The sequence below is a fragment of the Lates calcarifer genome, linkage group LG20 (genome assembly GCF_001640805.2).
Source record: "Lates calcarifer isolate ASB-BC8 linkage group LG20, TLL_Latcal_v3, whole genome shotgun sequence".
In the NCBI taxonomy this organism is placed as follows: domain Eukaryota; kingdom Metazoa; phylum Chordata; class Actinopteri; family Centropomidae; genus Lates; species Lates calcarifer.
This window is the reverse complement of record NC_066852.1, coordinates 2282803-2295645: the sequence shown is the minus strand read 5'-3', so window position 1 is coordinate 2295645 and position 12843 is coordinate 2282803. Positions and strand designations below refer to the sequence as shown.

The 12843-nt window shown below is 41.8% G+C and overlaps 1 protein-coding gene across 2 annotated transcripts in view; it reads right to left on the bottom strand.

Annotated features, from left to right (window-relative positions):
- pax7a (paired box 7a) overlaps positions 1 to 12843 on the bottom strand; it is a 46772-nt gene that overhangs the window by 21960 nt on the left and 11969 nt on the right. For both annotated transcript variants that reach the window (XM_018700656.2, XM_018700657.2), the window contains exon 5: positions 2420 to 2619. In XM_018700656.2, the coding sequence (XP_018556172.1) occupies positions 2420 to 2619 (200 nt within the window). The remainder of the gene's footprint in view (positions 1 to 2419; positions 2620 to 12843) is intronic.

Sequence of the window (12843 nt, the reverse complement as noted above, 5' to 3'; positions counted from 1 at the left end):
CTGTGCTGGAGAATCTTTGCTCTCAGGCCAAAGGGTCTCCTCTCTCCTGCCCTGTGATGGGCCATTTGGGCACCTATGTGAAAGCCCAGCTGGTGGACATTCCCAGAAAGCTGCGATACAAACAACACACACACGCACACCCCAGAAAATTCACATTTACACAAAGATTCTCCACATTTATTTTATATTCCTTATCTAAATGTGAGTTAAATGTATGGAGAAATGCTTTGACAACACTATCAGATCATAAAAACTTCCAGCTATGGACTCATGTCTTCTCACAAACGCGCTCACCAAACTGCAGGGCAACTTTGGGCATTATTTATTTTGGCTTCCAGACCCCCTTTCGTCGTAACCTTCTCAGAAAATTAAGTTTGAGTTGACCTTTTGAGACTTTCAAAGCCTTTAAGAATTAGATTATGAGGAAAACAGCATTAACAAATTATAGCCATGACTCAAATTCCTCAGGTTTTCACATGACATCACTTAAGTCTATTATCTAACAGCAAAGAGACAGCAGTCACTCCGTCTCCTTTCTTCTCTGGCTTTCATGTTTAGATATTTTTGTCAGTCTCCATAAATACACAGGTGCTAATACAGACATGGATTATTCTTTCAAACCTGAAGTGTTACTGTCCTCCTCGATGACTGTGAATTTCACTAGGATGGTGCATTTGTACATGCCGTTTACCATTAAAAAAATATTTGGTTTGTGCAATTGTGTGGCTAAATTAAGCCACATTAGGACTGTTGGAACCAAACTACAAAGGGCAAAATTGAATTTACTCCTAAATTAATATTATGAGAATGTGTTAGAGTAGATTTTCCATAAAAAGTACTGATGTAGCTTTCAGTTCTCCCACCCATTGTCCACATTTACCTCTTATACACACATACACACACAGAAAAAAAAACTAATATATTGCCCCATAACAGACACGAGATAAATTTCTCCTCCCTTGAGTGAGGCATTAAACACTAAGACATATAGGACATCCTTGCGTGTTGGGGGGTTTCAAGATGGACAAAGACATGTGTGGAATCAGTTACCCCGACTGCATGTTTGTAGTGTGATGAACAGTTAGCATGCGGTGAGGAGTTTTCGGGTGGGGGGGTCAGAGGGAGTGTGAACGACTGTGGTAAGAGGAGAACAGTGCCCCAGACCTTTTCTTTTCTTTCTTTCTTTCTTTTTTTTTTACTAGCGGCTGATTGATTAATGTTGTTGTCGGGGCATAGGGTCCCCAGAGAGGATGAGGAACCCTGTGTGATATGTGGAGGGTTTTACAAGCAGCGGCGAGCTTGAAAGTGATGGGATGAGATCCTGGCCAAAGGCCGAAATGAGAAATCCATCAGGAATGCATTCCCCTTCTCTCCTCTCCTCTTTTTTTTCTCGCTCTCTCAGTGTTTGGAAGAACAGCTGTTGCTATAACTCTACTGTACATATCTTCCTTCAATCTTACAAACGACCGCAGGGCACCCGGGCTGTCAGACAGATTCCCGGGTCTGAGGTGTGAAGATGGGGAGTATCACTGTCAAAGCACTCGAACATGACGGCTAACGGCAAGCAGCAAACTCCCTCACATGCACCGTGAGAGAGCAATACTATTATTTTCATCAGGAACACTTTATGTAAGTGCGTGTGAATTCAGTTGGGTGTTATGCTTCTTAGGGGAGTGTTTAGGGGAATTACAGTATTTGTGCTCATGCATTGCAGAGCCCTGTCAGGCCTGGATAAGGTGTAATAGAGCGTGAGCCTCTAAAACAGGCTGCATGCTACTGTGCAAGCCACATGTTTGTCTCTCTTGCTACTGCAGCACATTGACAGGTGGAGTCTTTAAAGTCAGCATATCTAATGTTCAATTACATATGAGGTGCATCCAGATAACAAAGAAACTACAACCACATATTTCCTTCCTTATCTCTTCTGGTATCTCGGTACGCAGATAGTTTTGTCCACATTCTGAAATATTCAACTCTGAGGTTTCTGCCACTGCTCTAGTACAGTGGAGGTAAGTGTAATTTTGTTTGCAGTGATTACAACACTGAAGAAAAACAATTGTTTTGGCAACTCGTCTTTCTAAATCACTGTCCCAGTGGATAATCCACAGATCTCACTCTGAACAGTTTTGATTGGAGCTACTTTCCACCAAAGAACTAGTTCCAATAAAAACAACTGAGTGCATGCTCTGGGAGTTATCCAGAATATCAGGTTTGTTGCCTCTGGGAAAACATGTTGCTGTTTAATTTTTTAAAATGTCAAATCCTCCTGTTGTCCTTAAGGTTTCTTGGACATGGATTGCCTAAAAACATGGACAGACTGAGCATGACGAGGCACCACTAGAGGTAAGTGAGAAAAGGTGTTTTCATGCAGGACTGCTACAGAACGATGTGTGTACTATCACCGTGCTGGATGCCTGACCTGTACTCTCGCCTCCGTGAGTTTTGTCCTCTGAGCCAGCTCCTCTCTGGTGTAGATGTCTGGGTAATGTGTCCTTTCGAAAGCCTTCTCCAGCTCCTCCAGCTGCTCGGCGGTGAAGGTGGTGCGGCTGCGCCTCTGCTTCCTCTTCAGGGGCAAGTCGGGCTCCGAGTCTACATCTGAACCGTCGTCTGTGCGGTTACCTGAGGTGAGGAGAGAAGGGACAGAGGGCCATGGAGTGGAAACAAGTTAAGGAGTCTTTTGTGGGAATTAACTGAGGTCTGTTTGTAGAAAATAGCATCAAATGTGAGCTGAAACTGATCAGAAACTCGCTCTATCTGCATTTTGGAGCCTCCTTTGTTGCTCAAGGGAGAAGGACTGGCAACACAGAGGATTCAAATGACAGCTACTCCTCTCTCAATATACAACTGGGAGAATATTATCTTAATCTGAGGATATTTATTTAATATAGAAGAGGCCCTGATACACAATCCCGCCTCTGAAAGGGGCCCCAGAGGCTGTGAAGGCAGAGGGCTGAGGGGGAGTGGGGGTGTTCGTGGGTAGAGGGGTTAATCTGCACAGGCCACCTTGCTGCTCCTCACCCTGCTTTTCTCTCTCATTGGCCCAGGGCACACTGCTCATACACAGCGCAGCCAAAGTGTATAAAATAGAACACAATATCACACCAAAACCATTCAGTCCCATGTGTTTCCATCTGCTGTCATTAAATGAATTAGAACATATTTTACATTACTTTTTAGGCATTCAACTAAGCTGAATTTTTGCTCGAGGAATATAGATACAGCACAAAGCTGTACAATCCAGGCCGACAGGGAAATTTTTGACAGCAAATACGCATTACCATTGCACATTACCGTTATAACTGAATTTAGAAAATTGCATCATTTTCACCTCCTCTGCATGTCTATTCAAACTACATGGCCCTTTTCATTTCATGTCATAAAATTCACATTTTCATAATTTCCTCATTGAGACATTGACAAGGCGGCGTGATGTGCCAGTGTTGCTCCAGGCCTAGTTGGATTGCATCATGCCCAGTCCAGAAAGTGTGGGAGAGGGAAAATAAAGGGAGATATTGAAGAAGAGGGTGTATGAAGAGATTTCTGCCTCTGACAGAGGCCCTTCGCTATTCAGCTCAAATGAAAACTATAATGCTCACCTGAATGTCTCGCCTGAGTGAGTTTCCTGCCGTCTAATTCATTGTTTTACCGCTCTGACGTCTGTTTAAAGCTCTCTCCAGTCAGATCTTTCGACATAAGTGGACAAAAGAATACTCAAACCTTGCCTCCAAATAACAACTGTGAGAACAAAAGAGCAACAGAGCTGGCGGAGTCTCAAGGCCAGCTCCAGAGTTTAATTAAACAAGGAATTATGGGATTATATGGAGACTATCATTACAGGCCACTCCATGAGTCTTCTACGAACATTTTTTGTCCCCCTGAGCTCATGCTCAATGATTCTCTGTGGATTACATGTGGCTGCAGGACATGAGGCCGCATTCATTAAATCAATTCTTCAGTCTTATCCTTTTTAATAAAGATTGATTCTTGAAGCACAGGCTCACTCCGCTGCAGAACACCCTTGAACATACAAAGTTGGATATGTACATACACCACATATCCCTTTGTTGGTTTTCATGAGGATGCGTATATCCATTTGCCCGGTAACTTGCCATGACGACACTTGAGACCAACCCAGCGGTGTACAGATCACTTTCCAAAGTCACCTCTATGTCCTACAGGGAGACGTGGGGGCCAGAGTCGACTCATACTCGAGGGGCTCGGAGAAAGGCACCAAAGTCTTCTCCTCCTCAAATTATTTTCTTTTCCTCCCCCTTTGTTCGAGGGTGCGTTCGCAGACTTTATTTTTGCGAGTAAACCCACTGCGGCAATCTATGTCACATTTAGCATGCTATCAGGCTAATGACTGATAAACCTCAACAGACAATAGCTTGTACTGCTGCACTCAATTAAGCCCGACAGAGCCAACACATCTGCTCTTGTACATGAACCAGAAGCACAAGGTCAACAGCCCTGCCTGTAATGAGTAAGGGAAAATGGAAAATGGCACACGCTGCATGGGGCCAACTGGGATTGGGGTTGGCTGTAAAACTCATCTATATGCTGAGTACATTTGGTGAAGACATAAAACATCTAAAAAGACACGGCTGCTGTCCGTGCTGATGTAAAACAGAGCCTGACACTGATTTCTGGTTGATATACAATAGTGTTACAGTAAAGGACTAGTCCGTCCTTAGGCAGCAGAGGATTTAAAAAGTGGTCTGAATACATGTCAGAATGCACAGGCTGCAAAATAAACCACATTTCTGTCTCTTCTCTGGGGAAAAAAAAAACACTTTAAACTGTAAATTTCATGTCTCTTTTTTCCCCCTGACTGATGTGCCAATGTTAACAATCGGAGACAAAATAAGCAAATATGCGAACAAAATCCCTGCAGGCCTGTCAAGGTCAATTCCTTAATGGTCTGCTCGGCACAAAAAGGTACACTCTGATTAGGCCTTTGTATAATACGCCTGCTGTAATTTCCATTCAAAGGTTCATGAGATATCGATAAACTACTCATGCCTTGTCTCATTAGTTATTGTCCAATTAGAATCTAATTATGTGCCATCCAGTGGGCACGATTACTGCCGTGTACTCTCCTCCAGGGGCCCTCTGAGGTTTTGCCCTGATATTGATTTAAAAATGTGCCCATTATAAATAGGAATTAATCAGGTTTACACATTGCTTTCTGCAGGTGAGAGCTCGATTAAGACTGACAATAACACTAGGTGTTGTTTAAAGGTGCTATATGCAAGTGTTTTAGTTTCAAACATTAAAAAAAAACTAAAATTATGAACAGAATGTGAAGAAATAACAGTTTTAACGTTACGTCACAGACCACTACTGGAGTTAGCATGCTAACCAGCTAGCCCCCATCCATAATACCACCCGGTTAGACCATTTAAGGAAACATAGTCAGTGAATGGAACAGTTAACGCAGCGATGGCTGTAGCTCTTGGCAAGCGACCATTATCACCAGCACCCACTCCAGGCAAGAAACCACATTTGATGGCAAAGAGAAGAGGAGATAGAAATAGAAGCAAAATAAGAGCTAACATTGGCGTAGTTTTCCACGGCTGGAGACAGCTATGGAATGATGTTTGATGCTTAACTTGCAAGGTTTCTTCTGGACTGGTACCCAAATAGCTGTGAATGCTAACGTTGGCTGTATAATGATGGCAAAAACTCACATATAACACCTTTAAGTAGAAACTACTTAATGCAACTGTTGTATATCTTTAAGAGGGTTGATGCTACTTTATGTTCTCACTTTTCCACTGTGAATGGAAAAGTGAGAGCTTAGGATTGTAATGAAGTGTCTTACTTAAGGGAATTTTATCTTTACTACTGAATACTGCTGTTGTTATTTTAGATCAAATTAAGTCATGTTTTGATGTGGGTGTTGTTCTGCAGAACTTCGTATGTCTTTATATGAACCACATTACGTCCTTTCACCCTGGTGTGACTTTGCTTTAATGATGCTCTAATTCTGACCAGACCTTTCAGATAAAACAGAGCTCTTCCTCTTGAAGGACTTGAGGAGCTAGTTAATAGTTTTAAGGTTACTCTGAGGTTTAAAGCCTGCTCTCTCCCCTGATGCTCCATTGCTGACCTCGCAGACAGACTCCTCAGACTACAAGCAGATGGGATCCTCATCATCACCCTGCTTCCTCGACCACCCCCTCCCCACCTACTCCTCCAGTCCTCCTGCTCTTCTCCCTTCAACCCCTCGGACTCCTCCAGTCCTCCACCTTTACCCTCGAGACGCTGAGGTAATGCTGATTAAACAGACAGCTGTCCATTCAATACCGGCAATTAACCAAGTGATCTGTGAGGTTACAGATTTATGATGCATAACAACAGCAATAAACTTCATGTCTACCAGGTTGTTGAAAACACTACATCAGAACATCTGATACTGCGAGGTTGTTTTGAATGAAAAACAACAACTAGAGCCCTAAAGTCAGCAATCATAAGACATTACTGTCACGAGGAAAAATGTCATTTATGCTTCGCGTCCAAATCTTTATATGAATTATAACGGCAACAACAAATAATAATAGTAATGATAAAGCACCGTGTCAGCTCTGTTCTGAAAATATAAAAGCTTTATAAAACACTGCAAATTATAAAGGCAACTCTTTTTGCATGAGAGAAAAACTGCAACAATCATCAGGAATCAAAAACTTCACCATTAGAAAGATGAACAAAAAAAATTCTTGCTTTTGCAGCAGTGCAGGTGTAAGGTGACTCACCTGTGAGCAGCATTAGCTTAAAGTAAAGTCGTACTCATCACTAGTCAGACTGTCTCTGATATCATAACCCATGGCCTCAATATCAGCCATACCTTTGCAAACTATCCAAGACAGAGGGACAAAAACAGACAGGGCTTTGGCAGTGCAGCATTAGCTCATAATGGCTCATTTTGAAAAGCATATTAGTTCCAGCATAATTACAATCAGGCCTCACGCTCTGTGTTTTGCAGGCATTCACAGGACCAGCCTCTCCAGCACCGAGTCACACCAGTTGACTGTGACTGACAGCAGATTTAGTTAAAAATGGTGTTTTTTCCTCCCTCTTTTTTTCCCACAGGACAAAAATAACACCGCATCTTTTCTCCCTATTTATGTTGACTTGTTTATTTTGTGCCTACCTTTTGTCGTAGTTGATACTGCAATTATACTTTTTGTCAGTCAGAGGGGGTGAATATCAAAAGGCCTAATTATGCAAACAGGCCTGTGATAAGAGGCATCTGCCTGAGATGGGATCTGCTATCTCTGACATGCATCTGTCTCTGTGCTGTCTTTGCTGCTCCAGGCCTGCATATAAACAGCCCTGCCTGTCCCCAGGACTGCATGCGATTCAACCACCAACACTGGAGTGGAGGGATGTTTCGGGGGCGGGGGGGATCGTGCAGCAACATCAAATAACTAACAACTTCCCAATTTGCATTTTTCTGAGAATGGTGCGGCATCTCTGCTTAATGCACTTGCCTGTTCATCCCAAAGGGGTTGCCAAGTTAAAAGAGGCATGTGATTCAAGGCATTTACCGAAGGATGTATCTGAGATAGGAACCTTATGTGAATACAAGATAGACGACAGCGATAACCGGAATGGTTTAAAGACAAATTCTCTATGAATAATCTTCTCCTGTAGTTATCTCCCTGTTAGCAAAAAAACAAAAACAAAACTCTCAAAGTGAGCCTCAGCGTGGTTTGGGGTTTATTTCTATATATTAGATAAATTCAGCTCAACAAACCAACAATTTGTGAAAACACTGTATATGTGGCAAAATCAAGTTAACTGTTTACTCGTTTTGGTAACATGCCAAAATGCATAATCAATTTCCTCTGGTTGTCAGTGACCTTCTCTGGGCAGTAATTTGACATTTAGCTGAAATTGAATCTGGATGAGATGTGTAACTATACATAAGGATATTAAAAACCCACCTATCGAAAATAAAATCACTCTCAGCTCACCTTTATGGACAGATGTCACAGGATTCAGCTTTGTCTCATGCCTATCATGTCTTTACCAGTTTATAGCAGGTGGTTGAGGGCCAAGGGCACCTGTCCCAGAATTTATCCGTTGAGACAGGACAAGTGGAAGTGAACAAGAGCGCTAAAAACAGCACACAACCTGTACAGCAATTACACTTTTTAAATAGCTTTTCAGCATTGAAAACTTTAAGAAGACTCAACAACTACCTCATGAAAATGCTGAAAAAAAGCTGCCTTGCTTTTGCTACCAAACACACAACCTTTCTCTCCCAGTGTCTGAGTTTTTAGACTCTTTTACTTCAACATTCCTCAAGAAAATTCCAATACTTTTCTTCCCTTGTCTCTCGGACAGAATCACATTCTTTAGAAAAGGACTAGGGGGCTTGAAAAAGAGCAGAAAAAAATGCAAGGGAGGAAGAAAGATGGGAGGCTCTATAATCTTTGGCTCTCACAACAAACAATTAGCCCCCTTTTCTCTGTTTGAGGTGGGGCGAAAGTGGGAGAGGAGAGGAAAAGAGGGGGGAGACGCAAGAGAAAGCAGAGGAGACAGAGAGGGAGAAGCAGCGAGAGCGATGCTCTTTTATGGCTCTTGTCATATGGATGAAGGCGCGGCGCGTCCATGAGAGCGCACGCTCACCTTCAACAACAGGGCGTCCACTGGGCCTCCCGGCCTTTTCAGCCTGGAGAGACGAGCTCCTCAGGGGGCCATTAGAGCATGAATAGGGGCCTGACAGCCCTGTGCAGCTCCGCAGGGCATCCATAAACGCTGACATATTGACTCCCCATGCCTCTGCACTGCCTGAGTGTGAAAGCGTGAAGGGCTTGAAGGGTGGGATTCTTTTTCTTTAATATACTACTGACTAAAACTAGTAATTTAGTGACAATATGATCAGTTGCTTTTGGCTCTAACATATGCTCTTCTCCTACATGGGGCAGATATTTTTTATTCTATTATGTTGTTTTTTATTTTTTAAATATAAATTATTGTTTTGAAAGATTTCTTCTGATGGAAAAATACACTTTAAACAAACAAATATATCAGTTTTTTCCATGTAGATGATGAAAAATCCTTCATTTTAAGAGCATATATGAATGTACTTGCTATCCTCTTCCATTGTGGCAGTTTTAAGAACAAAGCCAGATTACAGAGGATCTAACAGAGCCTCATGGACCCATAAAGACTTCAGAGGATACAAAACGTGAACCTTGTTTCGAAGACTGTTGCCACCTCTCACTTCCCCACTAAGACTGAGCTTTACACCAGGTTACTTCCCCTTCGTCTGCTTCTTCTACGGAGCAGAATGTCACCGCCTGAGCTCGAGACTTTGCTAATTGAGGTCACAGTGAAAGTAATGAAATTAACAGAGAGCACAAGAAAGTAAAAAGAAGCCCATGGGGGTCTCAGCCAAATGGCACTGGAGCCAGAGCCCCGGTCCCCCAGCAAAAAGCTCTAAAAAACCTACGCAGGAAATCAAACAGTAACGTCTCAGGGCTGTGAGCCGAGGTCTCCTGGAGGAACAAATCATTTTCTCAACAAAGCCAAAGAGAGATTACTGGGCACAGTATAGGAATGCACAGCGGACATTTTTATGTGCCCAAGGGAAGTTTCCTAATTTTCTGGACAAGGCTGGGCAGCAAATATTGTGGAAAAGTTTGAGGACACTTGGAAGGAAAGAGGAGTTGTGAAGAACGATGGAAACTTTAATAAAAACTCAGGATTTATGTGAATAAAGCTAAAACAAAACAAAACATGTAAATGTTAAATTAATGGGCAGTAAAAAGTAATTTCTGTATCTTTATTGCCTACTGGTTAGTGTATTTGAATGTTATTTTATTCCTAAGCATCCTCACATTGAGTCGTAATAATAAGAAAAACAATGTAGTTTGTTTTGAAACCCCTTTATGGTCTCTGTGAAATCATTTAATATATTAGCAAAAATACCATTATACTACACTGTATTATGGCCCACTGACATTTAGTGGATTGTAAGTAAACAAACTGTTATCAAAGAGTCCTTTTATATTCAAAAATTAAATGAATATTTCCTGTAAAGACCTTTTTTCTGGGCACAGTGAAGCGTTACAGTGCTTGGCATTAATTTCTGAGATCCCTCCATATTGAGGGGTTGTAATGTGGCACAGTAGCAAAGCTTTTTATACTGAGACTACATATTCCCCAAGGAGAGAATGACTGACGATGCAGAAATAAGCCCATTAGTTGAAAATAGGGGACAACATTTGAAGTTGTTATTTTGTCGGCTAGGACAGGAGCTCCACCCCACTGTTTGGACAACCGCTTTCACATTTTAACTTGGTGGGGAAAAAACACATTTCTGATTTGCAACACTTAGGGAACATGTTTATTGTCTTTGTGGGTATGAAAAAAAAATACATGCACAATTAAAACAAATGAATATTTCAGTGGTGGAGCAGATCAAGAGCATAAAATGTGAAATGTTCTGGCGTTAAGTAGCATAGGCTAATGGCGATTTTTAAACTAGCAGACCATGGTCAGTGTCTCTCATTCATCACTGAGGGAGAGCACGGGCGCACTGTGCTAAACGTAATTACTGTTGCACATTATGTGGGCTATTCCTGTATTGTAATAAAATTAGCCAGAAATGCTTTTTGTCTTTTCTAATGCAGCTCCATGGTAACCAGTGGATGGTCATAATGCAACACACTGTCCCGATCTGTGCCAGCTGTCAGAGTTTGACAACCCTAGCCGGCAAGGCGAATTGGAGGAAACTACATCGCTTTCAATAAATTATGTGGCTCTGACCTGCTCATCCATTGCACAATTTAACATGGACATAATAAAGCCTGAGATGTCCTGATGTACTCTATACTCATTTTTGTGATCCTTCAGCTTTATTGTTTGGCAGAATAACAATGGCTTAATCACCAAGACAAAGATCTATTTCTGCCAAAGGTCCTGCTCATTATTACACTGTCCATCTTAAAATTTTTCCTGAGATTATCTCAGACAGGCAGGGAATTCAATTAGACTGTACAGTATATTCTATATTCCTCAAACTACAGAGGAAAATCTAATTTAAAGACTGTGCAGACAATATTTAGCTGAAACAGATATTTAGAATGGCAGGAATGTTGGGTACTAATTGTAATTTAACTACATTTACTGACTGAATGATAATCAATCATCGTCATAATTAATATCCATAAAATGCTCAATGGAAACAATGCAAAACTGATTAAAATGCAAGCCTATATTTTAGAGTATTACTGTGATATTTGCAAAAGTGATGAGTAAAAACTGAGTTTCACAGGGTTGAAAAACAAAATTTAACATAGAAATAAAACAGTTTGACCCATTAATATAAGATGGCACTGATTTTTCCTCTGCTTAATATTTTTTCTTGGCTTAAATCAAAGAGGCAACTACACGTGACTTATGTAGACGATATAATGCACAATTACAAGTGGACATTTGCAAATTTTTTAAAGGCTTTGTCATTATTTGGCAAAATCTGTGAGCCAGCGACATTTATGTTGTTTAGTGAATAACTTATTACGCAAAATAACTATGATTTATGAAATTACATGCTTGATTAAATACTGCTTACAGCTGAAATTACTCTGTAAACTGTCTGTCCCCTTTGGCAATTCACCTAGTCGAGACAAGACGAAAACCTACAGTCTGCTTAAGGACACCAGCAGAAGAAAATATACAGTCTGATCAGTCTGGGTGTCTTGGGGTTGATTTCCTGTGTCGTGTGATGCCCTAATGCCATGAATGCTCAGAATCATTTTATTGCTTGTTGACATTGTTACTGGTGCTTTCTGACAACGGGCACCATTGTCTGTAAAGGTCGTGAGGTCAGTTAATTACGCTTGTTTATTGGGGGCAAAATGATAGCAGCCTTGCTAATGTTGTGCACAGAGCTACTGCAGCAGGAGGTTTGTTTTAGCTGATGCTAACCTGACATGAACTTTTTTTTTTGCAGCCGAAAAGACGCCAAGAGGACATCTCAAAGCAATTAAATGAGATTTCTGTCTGATAACAAATATTATAGGTTTTTCCATTAAAACCTCTAAAACTAACCTTCCCCACTGAGAACACTTGTCTCTCCTCGTGGCATGGCAAGGAATCAGCAGTGAGAGATAAATAAATGGCCTTTAAAAAAACATTGGCCCTCTTGTCAAGACACATTGCCACTCGAGAGCAGCAACAGTCCACATGTCAACTCATTCTCTTCCCATTTCCTCTGCTCTCTTTGCTAGGACACTCCTGTCTAATGAAGTAGAGGGACTGCAATCCCACAGGGCTGAGCAGAGCTCTGTCATCCCTGAGTGTTGTTTTCCCTCTGGACAGCCCGGTCATTGTCCACTATCCAAGGTAATACTCACCAATCAGGATTCATTACAACGCCAGATCTATGAATGAACTGCCCACCGCAAAAGCTCAAACACACAACTGCCCGGGAGAAGAAACAGGCCTCCCAGGGACTCCCCTCCAAACTAAATTGGATTGCCAATACGGCCCACAGACATTTGAGAAGTCGAGAAAAACAATGGAGCAGAAAATAAATACTCCAAAGCCACAATGATGACTCCACTTGGTAAACTAACACAGTATTGATCGTCTTCTTTTTTTTGTTTGTTTAGAAAAGCCTCATCCCTGCTAATAGCTGTCTGAGAGTGTAATCTCTCCCTTGTCCTCCCCCTCCTCTCCTCCCCTCCACATTCCCTATTATGTGGTTTCTTTCAGCGCGCCTCAAATAGTTTAGGTTCAGTGTCGCACTGGGGTACGGGGCATGGGACTGGGGACCAATTGTTTGCTAATGTTGACACCTGCCAGAGCAGGCTTGGTCTATTTGGG